This window comes from Bicyclus anynana, chromosome Z (assembly GCF_947172395.1).
Source record: "Bicyclus anynana chromosome Z, ilBicAnyn1.1, whole genome shotgun sequence".
In the NCBI taxonomy this organism is placed as follows: domain Eukaryota; kingdom Metazoa; phylum Arthropoda; class Insecta; order Lepidoptera; family Nymphalidae; genus Bicyclus; species Bicyclus anynana.
The window spans coordinates 5,203,295-5,222,144 of NC_069110.1; the positions used below are offsets into that span (position 1 = coordinate 5,203,295).

Here is an 18,850-nt window from a genome sequence, read left to right on the forward strand (position 1 = left end):
TTTCCACGCAAGAATGCTCTCATCTCCTGCTATACCAAACTTAAAACGAGAGAAACACTGCTAAAAACTTCAACACCTTCACACTAATATTATAAAGGCAAAAAGTTTGTGTGTAAGTGTATATGTTTGTTCATCCTTTGTGCTGCGGCTACTGAAGCGATTTGGCTGAAATTTGGAATTGAAATAGATTTTACTCTCGATTAACACAGGCTACTTTTTTATCCATTTTGCCTATGTGGCTTTAAATCACGTGTCATGGGTCGAGTTATATGTGTTGAGGTATTCTTTCTTCTAAGAAACTCAGGGAAAAATGGAAAGACCGGAGTTGGGAAGTTGGTGTAGTTACATCGCGTGTGTCGAAGAACACGTTATGCTGTCAGTCCTGATCATTATCATTAACATAGCCGCCACCTACTCCAACCAATTAGTGGTTTAGGCTTGATTGTAGATCTAGACGCCCGAAAAACGTCCTGTACGAGCCAGGAAATACAAACACATTCTACATAGAGTTTCTGCTGATGAAGACGAGGTCCCTGATACCAAACGTCACCCAGACGTGGTGGGTTTTAACCCAAAATCTCAGGGCGCCCGGACTGATACACTCAGGCCTAAACACCCCTCCAGAATGGTCCTCCAAGCCGAGGTCAGAGTCAAAGAGACGCCCTTAGAGAGTCGCTCCGCCCACATCTTCTGCTTATGCCTTCGGGCCCCGTGAGGTCCCGTTAAGGAGCCTACGGCACTTACACAGTCAAAAAAATATATAATATTGAAAAAATAGTTTGATAACTAGCCAAACATTTTTAATTATTAGTAGATTAAAATGCTTTAACTTTAGCAACCGATTAATCTCAACTTATTTTTGACAAGAGACATAACCACCGTAGAAAATCAAATCCACGTGGAAACCAATCTACGTAACAGTATAACGTAATTTCAACACGTACTATATAGTACTATATGTACTTTTAATGACGTGGGCAGTACTACTAATACTGGCTGTCCAACAATAATTTTCAATCCCTTGCACGCTCGGGCGCCTATAAAACCGGATATAAAGGTCCACTATGAATGCCTTTTTACGTCCCATAAAACCACAGAGCCCTAATTGTTGGGCAGCTCTCTTCAAACACTACTGTCTGTCATCTATAGGGTTGCTATCAACAAAATCACAAATATAGGACAATTACAGAAATATATTTTTTACTGCTTTTAAATATGTAGCACCAGAAAAATTGCCAAGACAAAATTATCCCAAAATCGATGAGTTTATTTATGTACATGATCTGAAATATAGGACAAATTAAAGGAATATATTATTTATAGCTGTTTTATATGAAGCACCAGAAAAATTGCCAAGGTACATAGTTTAGTTTAGTAGTTCTTATGGCCATCTTTCAATTTCAGTATCAGGCGCTGTGACTCCAAATTATGACAATGTCCCTGAATTTATTATAATCGATTGTGAAAGTCAAAAAGAGGCTTTGATAATTTAATTTACACAATAAATTAAACATACTAATAGGCCAATTTCGCCTTTGCTATGACAATACAAGTTTAATAAGATTGCAATTATATTCACAGGATTGCCCTAAAACTTACATGTCTATATACCAAAATAACTTTCGATTCATACCTTTTACACATTTTATAAGAAAAATATAGCTTAAATCAACCAAAATGTAAAAAATCTTTAAAACACCGATTTCTTAAAACAGGGTTTTCTGAGATACATGTGTTTTGGGTTTACACAACAGAACGTGAAGCGCACACAGGGTTATTGTACCTGTTAACGGACTATAACAAGAACAAATGTGGGAAAATCGTTTTTGATGGCAACCCTATACGCAAGCTACTTTTTATGAGCCGAATGCCATTAAAGTTTTATGCCCTGTTAATATACACTTTGAACTGTCTAACAAGCTTATCTATATTTTAAGCGCCTAATGACGTCGAGTACAGTTATTGACGAGACGTTTACGACATCGTTCAGCAACTAAATCGCTTTTGTATTGTATGCTCTTTTACTCGAGCAACCGCACTACTTCTATCATAATTATTTACAACAAAAGAACGAGTTCTTGAAACATTTCTAAACGAGAATCAAGAATTGAAATGCCTAGTCTGCGTTGTGCCTTTAAGAGTTTCAGGTTTCCTCACAATTATGTTGTAATGGTCCAAAATAATTAACGTTAATTTCATTCTTTTAGAAAATTTTGCATTCTGTAAATTTTCATTTGTAATTTTCCTTTTTAAGTACATGGTAACTTATTTCAGACTACGCGCTCTTTCCGTTTCAAATATATTAGCTTATGTTATGAAAATCTTGGGACATTACTTCCGACTTAAAAAAATAATAAATAAAGTTATTTAACTTATTTAGATAAATGTTTTAAAAAAAGGCAATTGAAAAATCAATCAATTTTCAAGCTTTGCGTAAACTCGTAAAGAATATCGCAATGTTTAAATTAAATGCATGCAGTACATACGCATTCACATTAAGCAAGTGCGTATGTACGCTAAATTCTTTAAATACCTACTCGTGGAGAAACTGCGTAACTCAAAGATGTTTAGAAACAAACTTTAATGAATCGTATAGTAATTATATCTAATTTTAACTATACTAATATTACAATGAGGTAAGGTTTGTGGTATTGTAGGGGGTAATCTCTGGTTCTACTAAACAGACTTTGAAAATTCTTTTACCAGTAGAAAGCCTCGTGGTTGTAATTAATGACTCTACCGTAAATAAAACACTATACTATATATATAAATCTCTAAAGAAATAATAAAATATTTGTGATATATGTGTTCTTAAGTTGAATGAGGCTTATAAACACGGGTATGGGACTATCCAGAATTATCACATCATACTAACGTTATAAAGGCGAAAGTTTCTGTGTATATAAGTGTGTATGTTTGTTCCTCCCTTGCGCTGCGGCTACTTAAGCAAATTGCCTGAAATTTGGAATGGAAATAGATTTTACTCTGAATTAACACAAGCTATTTTTCATCCCGAGAAATCCATTGTTCCCGCGGGAGTTGTGAGTATTGAATTCCACGCGGACCAAATCGCGGGCGTCCGCTAGTAATGTTTATAAATAAGGGAATAAGTGGGAACTCAACACTGTACCTACTCGTGTACGTGTTACTGAGCTGAGTGACGTCTATTGATACTGATTACGGACCTTAGTCTATAGAGTCCAAGCATGACTGAAGTGCTAGGCTCTGCGGCAGCGCATGCAGCAGCCGCGAGAGCGATGCATATCTCCCGGTTCCGATTGGCTGCCGACGCGTGAGGAATGTGAGGAATGTCGCGCTCCGACGACATTAGAAACCGTCCTCGCACGAAATATTCATCTCCTAATCGCGATTATGTTTACATCAAAAACCTATGCCGCCAATATACTCGTAGGTGTTATTTCCATTCTAAATCGATCTCTCTTATCCGACAGATGTGAAAATAATTCTCTATACTCTATAGAATTTTCTGAATAGTCTTATTTGCTTCTTTGTTTCAGTAGTAAACTATATGTGGATTCATATCACGAGGTCCTGGGTCGGACTAGAAGAGTTCTCAATTATTATATTCTCAGCCTGTAGTGGGAAAGTCTCGGAAAACACGTTACGCCATCGGTCCAGGTCATTAATATCATTCACATCTGATAGTAATAGTTACGGATTAAAACATTATGATTATATCTTCGCCAACACAAATTGATCAGAGCGGACGGGCTCACCTATCCAAACCAAATTTAGGCTTTGTTTGGACTATGATAGATGTTTTATGACCGGTAGAGCGGTTTTTCATTTATCACATTTTTTGTAACAAATGAATTTAGGGGTAACGTGGGGTAGGATAGGGATAGCGAAGAAGTGCACATAGTCAACCGGGTCCGTTAGTATTGTATAATATCATATTGATTGCAAATCTTAAATTATTTTCAAAATTACGGATGTTTTACCTTCTGAAGAAAAAAAGTTACCACTCGTATACGTAGAAACGTGTCTGACCAGTTGCGCGTGCTTTTTTACCAAATGATTCACTGCGTCATTGCGACTCGATGCTTTCCGCTTAAAGTGTTTCATTTATACTTAATCGGGGATCGCTCAATGTACAAATATTCATTGTTCTCTTATCAGGAAGGGTCAGTATTAATACATTCTAATAACACGATATCATGTTATCGTTCTTAATTTTATTCGTTCCCGGTAGTTTGGTGTTTACTAGCGGACGAGCGGAAAAGAGGTTACATTTTTGAAATCCCTGACTGCTGACTAGGTGCTAATCATAAGCTTCCAGAAATTTGGTTTATATGATAGTCACTTATATTTGCTTTTACGAGCTTTTTTTTACTTTTTGTTTATGTGTAAAGATATTCATAGATTGTAGGGTGATTGATGAAAAACAAATAATGCAAATATGAATGTGAGTGAAATTTTTCATTTTCAAAAAATTTCATAAGTTACGTAAAATTTCACCTATCAGTAGTTTTCATATGTGGAGATGGTCGAAAATGTGCCCAGGATCAGTCATTGTACCCTAGCGGAAATAAATGAAAACAAATTTTTTAACTATTTTCGATTACACAAATCTACGAATTCACTTTAATTCTTTCGAAATAATATTCATTCTCTCAAGAATGCAACACTAATATCGGTACGGCGGAAATAATGACGAATTGATGGCGTTTTCAACACAGTAGTCGTTTTGATGTTTGCTGTCAATTATTGTCATGTCATAGTTGCTTTAAGGGCAAAAACTTGGGTTTTTAATTTTATTTCTTTCTTTTTATTTATATATATATTCACTTATTTAGATTTTAATAAAATCCTTGTATTTTTTAAATTTTAATTACACGGGGTACAAGAATGGACCTGAAATGGAGTTATTTCATCTTCGCGTTTATAATTTCCCTTGGTTATCCATGTACTGTACTTTTGTCTTGCTGATTTACTCGTAAGTATTGTTTAGTTTCGCTTATTCAAGGTCTATTGTTTATTGAAGAAATTATTTGATCCCATGTCCCAAGGTCCAGTGTACAAATCACAATGACGGGATATTGCGAATTTGTACTTTCCGTTTACGACACTAGCGACATCCCGTTTAGAGCTGTTATTCTCTAGGTCTTGGTTGTAAGTAGATCCGGGATTCGTGCATTATACTTTGTCATCATTATCAACCCATATTCGGCTCACTGCTCAGCTCGAGTCTCCTCTCGAGAATGAGAGGGGTTAGGCCAATAGTCCAACTCACTGGCCCAATGCGGATTGGCAGACTTCACACTAATTATCAACGATTTTGTTAATTATCGACGCTAGTGCGTCAAAACTGAGGCGGACCAGTGTAGCTTGTGTAGTGTGTAATTGACTTAATTTAATTTAGTCGCACAGTAAATAACGAAAGTTATTTAAAGAAATAATACCTAAATATTGTCTCAATGTCAAGTTGTGTGTTCAGAAAGTGTAAAAACTATGTAGGTATATTATGTACTTAAATATATATAGCTAAATTCGGATTACTTTTTGCGGTGATTTTGTAGGCACGTAACATATCTATAGTATAAAATATCGTTGTTAATTATCCATTTTTCATAATTGTGCTTAGGTTTGTTTTGTAAACAATTTATCAATTGGAGTTTCTTTGCCTCCTGGAATCACTGCGCAAATCGCTAACCGACCGTAACATAACAGTAGACGCACCGGTAGTCTAGGTCACTGTTGCATCCTAATTAATAATATTAACTAGTTACTTGATCCTAAATAATGTAGCTCTACTAGCTCTGACGTCGCACCGTGAGAATTGTTAAACGAAATCGAAATACACGAACTGAAAAATATAAAAGAACTGATGAAATGATCATTTTTGTATAAAATGCTCAAGTATCATCGGCGATCACACAGGCACAAGTCACCGGTGCAGTGCTTGCGATGGAGGTATGTATGTTAAACGTTATGGAGTTCTAAGTACAACTCGTGCGCATTAAGTTGACATTTGGCTTCCAAACACAACCAAACAAACACATAAAAACATTTTTTTCTAATAAGTTCTAATAAGTTTGTCCTTGACTTGACAATCTCACCCGTTGGTAAGTGGTGATGCAATTTAAGATTCGAAGCGGGCTAAATTATTAGGAGTAGGATGAAATCCACACCCCTTTTGGTTTCTACACGACATCGCACCGGAACGCTAAATCGCATGGCGATACGTCTTTGGTAACTTGCCACGGCTGAATCCTCCCATCCAGACCTGGGCAAATTAAGAGAAAATCAACCGGCCCAGCAGGGGATCGAACCCGAGATCGCCGTCTTGTAAATCCACCGCGCATACCACTCCACGGAGGCCGTCAAACATCATTCGAGCCTGGTGTCAAGTTATTCCGCACGAGCTGTACATGCATTTACATATATTTAGTAACTGTATGGAGTGTCAGTATTTACCGCAGTTGATGTGGCGTGCAATTCAAGTTGGCCAACGATGGCGACACTGTAATTACACACGTATTTGGTTATTAAATACATTTCTATTGCATTTGAAGAATATTTTTGTTATCAAACTTCACCGTATTTTGGTAACAAAAATATTCTTTAATGCAAAATGTGGTAATCTAATTAAAAACTTCACTTTGTATCGAGATTAATACTATACTAACATCATTAACAGCCGATGGCACTGCTGGCCTCTTACATGGACTTCTAAACAAGACGGTCTCGAGCCGCCAGCATCCAGCGGCACCCTTCAACCCCCTTGATGTCCTCATTAATTTGACACCTGGCTTTTAAACACAACCAAACAGCCGGTCTCCCATCCGGTCCGGTCCCACCAAACAATCTGGTTTCCAGCAACACTATTGGCATGACGAAATAGCTGGATCTAGGCTTACGACCGTGGTGTTTAAGAGGATTTTAAAAATGCCCAAGTCTTGCAATAGACGTCCTTCGGCTGATGGATGATGACGATTATTATTCAGTGTCTCAGACTAATTAGATAAAGACCTGCCTCGCAAGACATTATTTTTCTGTCAACGTATATGATCAACGATCTTATGCGATTATAAACACTGTCTCTAAAGAATCGATGTTTCATACTTTACAATCGTGTCCGTCGGTTAAAAACCTCCGTAAAAATACCTTTTTGTGTAGTTATATGGTGTAAAAAACGAACAAAAACTGCTAGTTTAGTATAAAATATGTATGAAATCTAAGCTAGTTTTCCTTAGAAAATGGCAGAAAATTTTGTTCGTGAATTTAGGTGCGATACTAGTCCTTATGTATTTAGTCTGAGTTCAGTGTAGAGTCAATACAGAATTTATAAACGTTCATACATGAGAATATGCGGGCGCCGCCCCATTGGTCTTTATATTTCCAAAGCGTTAGCTTTAGCGTTCAATGTTCTGTAGTCGTAATACAGTCCTATAGTCCACTAGTTTGAAGATAACTATAACATTGATAATATTTATACAAGACTATCGGACGCCCGCGACTTGGTCCGCGTAAATCTCGATGTAAACTTTCAACTACCCCTACCCTATCCCTACCGTACTCCTACCCCACCGCTACTCTGCCCTACCTTACCCACCCCTACCTCATTTTCTAAATTTCTCTGTCATAAGAACCTCCTGACAATAACAAACACATCAAAAATAATAGTGAAATCTGTCCAACCGTTCACGCGTGATGGCGTGACCAAGGGATATATGGATAAATGTTTATATATATAGATATTATGTCAAATATTCTTTGTATAAAATGTGCATTAGTCATCCGCCATTTATTTAAGGAATATTTTTAGGAATCGTGATGTAATTGTTATATGTTATTGGTTACAGATCATCCGGCGAAACAGAGGCGGCGAGTACGACGGCGGTAGAGTCGACGCTGGAGCGGCTGCGAGGCACTCGGAGTGCGCTGGAGGAACTCTGGTCGGACCGGGAGCGACGGCTCGAGTTGACTCTGCAGCTCCGCCATTTTGAAAGGGACGCGCTTGAGGTAAAGGCTAAGTCAAAACGAATTTATTTCTATTACGAGTAGACGACGACGAGCGGCTTAGCCCGATAAATGTCTTTGATTTATGGTGCACCGGTCACTCTTAAACCACATGTTGAAGATATTGAATATCGTCGGCATCAACCCATATTCGGCTAACTGCTGAGCTCGAGTCTCCTCTCAGAATGAGAGGGATAAGGCCAATAGTCTACCACGCTGGCCCAACACGGATTGGCACACTTCACACACGCAGAGAATTAAGATAATTCTCTGGTATGCAGGTTTCCTCACGATGTTTTCCTTTACCGATTGAGACACGTGATAATATTTAATTTCTTAAAATGCATACAACTGAAAAGTTGGAGGTGCATGCCCCGGACTGGATTCGAACCCACACCTTCCGGAATCGGAGGCAGAGGTCATATCCACTGGGCTATCACGGCTCTTAATTTTGAACGTTCCTTATATTTAATATATTAGAAAGCATTTTATCAATCGATGAAATATTCAACCGATCCACACCACACCTTAAGAAATAATAACTTTAGGTACTTAAACATTCCTAATGAGTCACTCGTATCTATTGGTTAAACCATAGATAGAGTGAGCATGGAAATACGTTCAGTAGTTTTTGAGTTGCAGCGCTAACGGCTTGACGGCCGGTAAAATTGATCGTTTGCAATATTTTAATCAGATCATACATTATGTCTGCCACTGATGGTGATGGCGATGACCAACACACGATCACTTTTATGGGCTGTCAAGCCGTTAGTGCTGCAGGCATGTGAATTTACTTGAATGTATGACATAATGTAATGTACCTATAGATTACCTACACAAACTTGTTGATTAATCTAATTAAAATATTGCAAACGTCCATTTTTACTTATACTTATATTATTATATTACACGTGTAGCCTGTCACGTTGTTTGCTCTGCTTATCCAAGCAACTTTTGTAGGTTATCCAATTTATATTAATTTCATATCGTTAATCAACACCCAGGTCAATGTATACAAATTGTAATTCAAGTTGCATATCAATTGTCCGTACACTTTCATTAAATGGCGCTTGAGATTTGATCTGACTCTGTTAATTTATCAGTCTTAATTAATGTGTACACTGTACAGTACACTTGTACAGCGTGCACTTTATACGCTAATTCACCCTACCCTAAGAATCCATTATGAATAGAGCCGTGATAGCCCACTGGATATGACCTCTGCCTCCGATTTCGGGTGTGGAATCCATTCCGGGGCATGCAACTTTACAGTTGTGTGCATTTTCAGAAATTAAATATCACGTGTCTCAAACGGTAAACGAAAAACATCGTGAGGAAACCTGCATACCAGAGAATTTCCTTAATTCTCTGCGTATGTGAACTCTGCCAATCCGCATTGGGCCAGCGTGGTGGACTATTGGCCTAGCCCCCTCTCATTACGAGAGGAGACTCGAGCTCTGCAGTGAGCCGAATATGGGTAGCTAATGATGATGATGAAGATGATACATTATATTGGAAAAGATTTTTCTATCTAAATATACAAAAAAGTGAAAGGTCGCTCATAACAAAATCTCTAAAAGCACTTGACTTATAAATATGAATTTTGGCAGACAGATAGTTTATAGTTAGTGAACGTCCGCTTAGAACAGATTTTGCGACAGGGCCGGATTAAGGAGGTCTTAGGTTGGATGAAGTCGCAGGCGTCTGCTAGTTTTGTATAATATGTTGGTATGTATATTGCTTAACCTATAGTTACAAACTTTGTAGACATGATGTGTACACCAAAACACCATCAGATGTTTCGGCCGTACGTTCTACGGCCAAAAATAGAAGGGGTGGAAACAGGGGTAGAAAGCTTTTTCTACCTCTGTTTTCCCCCTTCTATTTCTATTATCGTGACAAGAAGGAAAGAAGTAGTCTATGTTCTCTGAGCTAATCTAAATCAATGTTATCCATGGGAAGGTAAATTTATGTTAGGCTCATTATAATCTTTATACCAAAAATCGATGTAACGGCTTTACTGTAAAACGCTAACATACAGACAGCCTTATCTCAGCATACTTAGTATTAGTATGTATTTAAAATAATGATAAACCAGAATATTTTGTGAATTCCATTTACTCGTGTATCGAAACGGTAGTTAAGTTTCCGTTTTACCTACATCGAACAATGAAATTCCTTATTTAGTACTTTGCGCATGTTTTGTGCTGATAAGAATTTTTACATTTTATTCGAGTAGGTAGGTATAAGTAAGTAGTAATTTTTAGACAAAGAAACAATTGTTTGACCGGTTTGCTAACGCAGTAAAACAGATTCTCGCAATTCACTGTTACTAGAATTATTAGTGGCTTGCACTGCACTTAATACGAGCATATACCTACATATCCATACGCAAATATATTTTATTATTTAGGGGTTATACTGCTTCTGCTCGAAAACAGAAATACAAGGACTTTATTTTGCAATTGTGTAACCCTCCTATTCCCATAGGACATGCTCAAATTTTTAGGTTTTCGTAATGCACACTTTTTGTTGTCGGGCTAGAGCAACCAGAAGTTTCATCGCATACCCTTTTTTTCGAGGAAGAACAATTTCTCAATTTCAATTTGGTTTCGCGACGCATTTCTTCATGCTAAATGTAGCTATTTTTTTTCCTCTTTTTCTCTCTTCTCTCTTTAACAAAATCGATCTTGACATTTGCCTATATCTCTGCAATTCTTGCTCACTGGACAGCATACGTGTGATCAGGCTTTCATCAATCGACATTACTGATCGTTCCTTGTGCGAGTAACCTCAGGTTTCTATTTAAGACACATTATAAGTCTCGGAGTGTCTACCTGTCTCGGAGTGTCTACCTTTTCGAAGTACCCTACGAAGGCGATGGTTTTTCAACTAACATCAGTACTTGACGATAGTTTTCGATTTGTCCGCCTAAATCCGACCCTTTGCTTAGCTTAGGACGTCTGCTAACTATAAACTACCTACCTGGCAAAAATAATCTTTGTACTTCAAACGATTTTCGATATTTCGTGATGAGTGACTTTTCGCTTATATATAGATAGATATAGAGGTAATAAAATGTAATGTTGGTAGGTATCGTCGCGCCTCGAGCTATGGGGCGACGAGCTACAACGCACGGAGCCGCCGCGCGATCCCCAACAGGCGGAGCAGGCGCTGGCCGCCCACAACGAGAGCGTAGCCAGGATGCAGCATGCCACCTTCCAGGTGACTATAAATATTTGTTCTATTTTGTGATACGGTTTTTCCTTTTAATAGTAATAAGTTTTGAGCTAGACAGAAACACAGGGATTCAAATTTTTTTTTGATAACACTTGAGAATATTTTGTTACGTTGAATTTAATGTTCGTTTCTGCTTAAAATATTGATTTAAAAACAAAGCAACAAAAAAATAACTTTGAGTCAAACTTCTATCTTAGTACAAGACAGAAGGTTGCCTTATGTATTCTGTGTCTAAAAAGTCTGCAAAGCTACGTTATGATTTATTTCGTCTTAAACAATTTGGATAATCCTAAATGATATACCCGCTAGTTATATTATGGCCCAAATTACATTATGGCGGATATTCTATAGACGTAGAATGTATTAAACCTCATTTTCCACCAGGTGGTTCAACAAGGACAAGAGCTGGCGGCCGCAATCGCAGAAGCATCCGACGTAATGGCTTCGAGTGCGGACAGTTCAGAAGGCGCTCCGACAGACGCGCAGGCCCGCGTGCAGTTACTACTCGAATTCTTACACGACAGACAGTTGGATTTGGAGGAATTGGCCGAAGAGAGGCGCGCGCGTTTCGAACAATGCGTGCAACTCGGTAAGCGCTGCTGTCTCGTTGTTTACATTTAAACCTAATCATCATTTCTTCCCACTAAAGGGCTGGGCTGTCCTTACGACATAGGATATGGAGCTTAGACCGCGCAGCTTCGATGATGGATGGCGACCTTAGGGCGACAATATTTGATTCTTTAACGATGACTATACAACATGACTACCGAAGAGAGAATTTTTACTGAAATTTTCTTTGATCCATCAAAATTCGTTTTCTTGTAATCCGAAGCCACCCATGCTAATTCACACAATATAGGAATCTTCCCAAAAAATAGATACACATTTGAATCTTCAACTCGGAATTTGTGCTTATCATATCTTTGCACCGGTCACAGAGATATTTGATGTCTGCCAGGATTGCATTTGCCAGGATTGTCGTATCCTAGGCAAAACTTATATGATTTCTATGTTCTTGGTCAGTCAGTTTCTGTTTTTGTACCAGGATAAATAAAATTCTTCAACAAATATTTTCGTCTCAAACAGGCCAGTTCCAGAAGGATGCGGCACAGGTGGTCAGCTGGATCAGGAACGGTGAAGCGATGTTGTCCGCTTCGTTCTCCATACCGGGAACGTTGCCTGAGGCTGAGCAACTCAAGCGCGAACACGACCAGTTCCAAGTGGCTGTGGAGAAGACCCACGCGAGCGCCGTGCAAGTGAAGTATAGGGCAGACGCGCTGCGTGCGGCTAACCATTATGATCCGCATACCATAAGGTGAGGACTGTCTCTTGGTGCAGTAATAGTCTGTAAGTCAAAGGATTTTCGATTCCTAGGGGGTATTTAATCTGTGATAATAGAGACGAATGTTTTATCATTCCGTCCATTTCCCAAAGCAAACTGTACTTAAACTCCGAGTAGACCCCGTAATTTAAGGGTACGCATCAACACTCGTAGTAGTCTTGTTGCTTACTAGACTAGCTTTGGATACTCCTACTAATTTACTGTAGATGTAGTCAGGCAATGACTTAGGCATTGAGTAGATTATAATGAGGTATTGCTAGTAAACGCTCGTGCCCGCTTCAACCGCACATAAACTGATCACTTGGTAATTTTTAGATAGTTCGTACTTCGTATAAAAATGTATAAGAGCTGAGGAGTATTTTGAATGTTAAAACGCACTCATTTCTTGAACAGATGGAATTTCTGAAACTGTAGAACAGCTTACTGTGCGTTCAATGACACCGCGGTAGCTTTATCTAGAGTTAGTGCGTACGCAAAAGCCAAGAGAGGGAATGTTTAATATTCGGGCCTCTGCTTGAAGTGGAAGTTGGGACTGACGGGGGACTTCTAGCCTGTTAGTCTCAGTGCAAACGAATGAAACTCCCACTTGCATGACGATGAAGATGAGGATGTTATTGCAGAGAAATATCCGAGGAAGTGACCGAGAGGTGGCAACGGCTAGTGACGTGCGCGGAAGAGCGTCACAAACTGGTGACGGCGTCCCTCAACTTCTACAAGACGGCAGAACAGGTGTGCTCGGTGTTGGACTCCCTGGAGCGGGAGTACCGGCGCGACGAGGACTGGTGCGGCTCGTCGGCCGCGCCGGTCGCCACGTCGGCGTCCGTGTCCGTGGCGTCCTCCACGTCCAACGTGTACGCTTCCTCCTCCGCCGACTCGGACGAGAATACGAACTTGGATAAAGCGTCTCAGGTACACTGAATATAGTGTTATTTTTTTGTCAAACTAAACATGTAAGACACCTACAGCTTGGAAAATTTATTCGTCGTAGCCTATTCCCTACCCGTACTCTACCCCTACCCTACCGCTACCCTACCCAATCCTTAAGCTATCCTAGCTTTCAAGTTGGATCAAACTACACACAGTGTGTAAATTTGATTCAAATTGGTTAAGAAGTTTAGGGAGTCCATCGAGGATAAACATCGTGACACGTAATTTATACAGGGTGTTCAGGAGTATTTCCCATAAATCTGGGGTCATATTTTTTACCGAAAATTAGTTTAAAAAGTTCCAGGAACGTGTGTTTTAAAATTAATATTTTCGGAGTAAATAAAATTTCTTTTGTAAATACACCTTAAAATGTATCCCTGATACGCATCCTTATATTTATGACGTAGCCATGTTTTACGTATTTTAAAATGCAAGGATAGATAAAGGCGTATTTTACATGGATGGTCGGAATGTTTTGAATTATTTGTATGAAAACATAAAAAGTTTTTATTTTTTAGTTAAAAAAATATTAGTTATGCAGTTTGGCTCCTATATGTGGACTAATCAACACCTATAAGTTATGGGAAATACTCCCGAGCATCCTGTATATATTAAGAATACTCTGGTGTCTTACATGTTTATTTTTGAATCTATCCAGCAGACGCCCAGATATAAATGATGATCATTCCCTTGTAATATTTATTATTGTTTTGTTGCATAAAAAAACGGTGCACCTAATCTGTATTAATATTATATTATAAAGAGTTAAAGTTTGTATTATTGTAGGGGGTAATCTCTGGATCTACTGAACCGATTTTGAAAATTCTATTACCACTAGAAAACCACGTTATTTGTGAGTGTGATAGGCTATATTTTATCCCCGTATTCAATGCGGGTAAAACCGCGGGACAAGTGTTATATGGGAATAAGAAGTCTTGTTTGACAAACACGACGGCCAATAAAGTGATCCTATTAGGATACGGAACCCTAAAAAGATTTTTTCTGCATTCTAGTGTTGTGTTTATTATTGTAATTTCAAATAAAAATAAAATCAATCATATATGTATAGGACAAACAGTTTTGTAAATGAGTTACAAAACAACAACACGTAGGCTATTTGTAACAATGATGTTAAATACTGTTAGATGTGTTACGCGGTCATGAAAAATGAGGCGCTCAAAAGAGGAATTTTCCACATTTCAATGTTAGTTGTGGTCAACAAATAATAACTAAATATCGTCTACAATGTCGAGTTGTGTGTTTAGAAAGTGTAAAAACTATATATAAATATATGTAAATAAATAAATAAATAATGGAATTGAAGACAAAATTGTGCTTGTGTGCGCTCAGTGTTGTAGCCAATTATTCGGATTTGGCGGTGATTTTGTAGGTACGTAACCGATCTATAGTATAAAATTATCATTGATTTGGAATGGTATGTCGCCTTGAATGGCAAACGGTTTCAGATTTAAAAATGAGTTCTGATTTCAAATTCTTACTTTGTATAGAGCATACATGTGTAAATCAACTATGCCTATGCCTGACACAGGGTTTTCTGTATATGAAACCCGATAAGAGATTTCAATTTATTCAGCGTTGCAAATGTCATTCTTATCACTATGTTCCCTTCCCGGCGCACCGTACAGATCTTTGGAAGCTGTTCACTATTGCGGATGTCTTTGTATATATTTACACATCCTATCATCGAAATCATACTTTGTGATTTCATTTTTAGTTTAAATTACTGTCACAGTTGACATTGTGTAGACTGATCGAAAGTCGTACATAGACATTTACTCGTAGATGATATTGGTACTACCGTGGTAATATTGTTCTTTTTTTTAAACTTATCATTACCATAGCCCTACCCTGCCTCTACTCTACCCAATTACACATACCCCTACGATATTTCTACCCTTCTTCTGATCTTATAGATCCATCGGTTTAAGCTATAACGAGAGAGCTTCTGGCCCTTAAAATGTTCTGATAATAATGATTGTTATTTTGTGAATCAGGTTGCCGCGTTGATAGTGAAGCACGGCGAGCAGAAGGAGGCATTCCTGAAGGCGTGCACGCTCGCCAGGCGCACGGCGGAGACGTTCCTGAAGTACGCGGCTCGCTCGGCGCAGGTGCACGGACAGACGGCGGCGGCGAGCAAGGCTCACCACGAGCAAACGCGCGCCATACTCGACACGCTGCTCGCGCAAGAGAACAAGGTATTTTAGATTTTTTTTTTTAATCTTCTTCTTATAGTGCCATCTCTTATCGGAGGTCAGCAATCATTAAGACTATTTTAACTGTGTTCACTGCTTCCCGAAAGAGTGATCTGGTATTCATATCTCAGACTAATTAGATAAAGACCTGCTTCACAAGACATTATTTTTCTGTCAAAGTATATGATCAACGATCTTATGCGATTATAAACAGTCTCTATAGAATCGATGTTTCATAGTTTACAATCGTGTCTGTCGGTTGAAAACCTCCGTAAAAATACCTTTTTGTGTAGTTAAATGGTGTAAAAAGCGAACAAAAACTGCTAGTTTAGTATAAGTTATGTATGAAATCTAAGCTTGTTTTCCTTAGAAAATGGCAGGAAATTTTGTTCGTGAATTTGGGTGCGATACTAGTCCTTATGTATTTAGTCTGAGACTCATATTAAACCATTGGCGTAAGTTCTTGAGCCAAGATGTACGTCTGCGACTTGGCCTTCGTTTCCCCTTTATCTTTGCCTGGATAATAAGCTGGAACAGGTGATATGGAGTATTTTTTTAATATTTGCGGTATTTTTTTATAATATGACCCATTCTCCTCCAACTAGTTGGGGTACTGTGGTAGGAGTAGGTACGACAATAGACCAACTAGAAATTAAACTATGGCTTGGAAAATTCGTTCGTAACACTCCCGATGGGCCGCGCGGGCCGGGAAGGATGTAACAATGCCCCGCACGGACTAGCTCAAGTTCAATAGCTCAGTGGTAAAGGGGTCGGACTCATCACCGAGTGGTGCTTCGATCCCCGCCCACAGAACTCCTGGCGTACTCACTCCTAATACATTACCTATTTCCCAATCAGTTGGAGGGAACGCGAAAATGGTTCATATTCAACATATATGGCAAACATACTTTTTTTTTTAAAAGAGGGGGAGTGATTCAGTGGAAGTGTGTTTGTAGATTGCCTTTATGTCGCGATGTAGCACTTAAACGGGTGAACCGATTTGGATGCGCTATTTTATTTCAAAGTTGGCTTTCCAGCGAAGGTTCCTTAGATTTATTTATTTATTTCATCAAAATCGGTTCAGCCTTTCACAAAGAATAAGAAACGATCAGAATAAGCGAATAAGGAAATATCTCGAGACTAGATAAAGACATAACATAAAATTGAAAATTTTGAAAAGCTTCCGAAGATCATGAAATTATTAATTACACTCTCGATCAAGTCATCAATATTCTCTTTCAGTGCACTTTCATTTAAGACCCCACTCGAGTATGCTTTCAGACATTCGGTTATTCTTTCTCACTTTCACCCCCCACAACTTTTAAACGGCTCAACCGATTTTCATCAAATATGTCTAAGAACACTCGCCCATAAGTCACCTTTAAGAAAAACAAAATTAAATTGAAATCTCTTCATCCGTTCGTGAGCTATGATGCCACAGAAAGACAGACAGACACGTAAAACTTATAAACACCTCTCTTTTTGCGTAGGAGCTTAAAATAGCGGAATAGCGGTGCAATCGAAAATATCGCTCAAGTCTAATATAAGTAGAAAGAATTATAAATAAATAATATTATGATTCTCTGTGGATTTGTGAGATAAAGAATTGTAAATTAATAAGTATTTATAGATAATACGTGTGATTTATACTCATACAATTCTATTTATAAACCATCTCGTCTCCTATTGTTTTCCGGGTACTTGAAATAATAAAAATAGCCCTGAACACACTAGATACTATCGTCCATAGTATTCATAGTATAATTCACTGCACTGTGCAATCCATCAAATAACATAGAATTGTGATCGCAATCGTAATGTATTGTTTGTATCCGAACAATTGGATTGTCACGCGAAAATGTTTATAATATAAATTCTTCCCACTGAGTTTGCGTTACAACTAACGGCCGTTTTCAATAACCTACCCAAGATTACGGATAACTATCCTCGATTATCAGTAACAGTCAAACTATCTTTACATAGTCAAACTATCTGTCAGTAGGTTATTGAAAAGCAACAGAAAGATGAATTTTCTTAACTTTAGTAAGCGAAATGGCGGATAGATAGGTTATTAAAAACGGCCGTAAGCCGAGAGCGTATTGCTGAGTTATTTTTGCGTTATTGATGGTTTAGGGTCAGCTTCCTAGTACGGTGAACGGTTGGATGAAAGTGGTGACAATGGGGCTTATGTTATTACTCGTATTAGTGGTGCGGTGGTTCCGGTCTGCGACACATTAATCACTCGAATACGTGATGCTAACGAGTGTGATCATGATTCTGTTGCAGCCGGTGAATATTTATGTTATGTTGTTTTTTTTTAATTGAAATATTTCGATTTTTAAATAATTTATTCAAACATATTGAAATGGTGTTTATGTTTTGACAAATATTCATTCAAATGGATGTAGAAACGTTTATGGTTAATGTGCAACATAATGTTCGATTTTGTGACGTGTTTAATTGTGAAGTTTTGTTAATTTTTTTTATTTTTATTTTTTGTTCAAATGCATATAATTATATGAGATAATAGATTCGTACACCAGTTATGGTAAAATGTAAATGCTCAATTCTATTTGTAACGATCGTGTTAAACGTACATTTTTATGAATAAACTATAATTTTATGAATTTCATTCATTCAATCATTAAACGTTGGTAGTGTTGTTTACTTTTTTAAGCGTTTCTCATTTGATTGCAAGAGTGGCTTAAGATAGGACGGTTTTATCTTAGAAGATGGCTTTGAATTCACTCTCTTTAAAAATGTCCAAGTTATATGCTCGATATACAATTTCAGAACCATGTGGGTGTGAAAAAAGATGCAAATATTAAATCATATTTATAATTGTTACTTAAAATATGGTTTTTCGATTTTATCATCCCATTTTCAAATAATTCGTGTTAAACATTAACCAAACCAAATTTCACTATTGGTCGTCGTCTTTGTCATTATACGATTTTCACTTCCGGTCCTCGCTTCTGAGTTATCTGAAACCGGCGACTCCGTTTCCGTTTCAGTTTGATTTCTTCCATGGAAACAGTGGAGGGTGAACAGACACTGCTATTTGTATGGCTGGTCCTTCTGTGTCAATCTACTGACGAAAGAATTTCGTATATTGTACATGTATATTGAAAATATCCATATCAAC

At 38.0% G+C, this 18,850-nt stretch overlaps 1 protein-coding gene across 4 annotated transcripts in view; it reads left to right on the plus strand.

Moving 5' to 3' along the window:
• The window catches only part of LOC112042907 (kalirin), a 172,062-nt gene that overhangs the window by 30,310 nt on the left and 122,902 nt on the right, over positions 1-18,850 (plus strand). For all 4 annotated transcript variants that reach the window (XM_024078110.2, XM_052890745.1, XM_052890747.1 and 1 more), the window contains exons 15-20: positions 7,827-7,986; positions 11,077-11,208; positions 11,608-11,812; positions 12,310-12,538; positions 13,186-13,474; positions 15,508-15,708. In XM_024078110.2, coding sequence (XP_023933878.2) covers positions 7,827-7,986; positions 11,077-11,208; positions 11,608-11,812; positions 12,310-12,538; positions 13,186-13,474; positions 15,508-15,708 — 1,216 coding nt within the window. The remainder of the gene's footprint in view (positions 1-7,826; positions 7,987-11,076; positions 11,209-11,607; positions 11,813-12,309; positions 12,539-13,185; positions 13,475-15,507; positions 15,709-18,850) is intronic.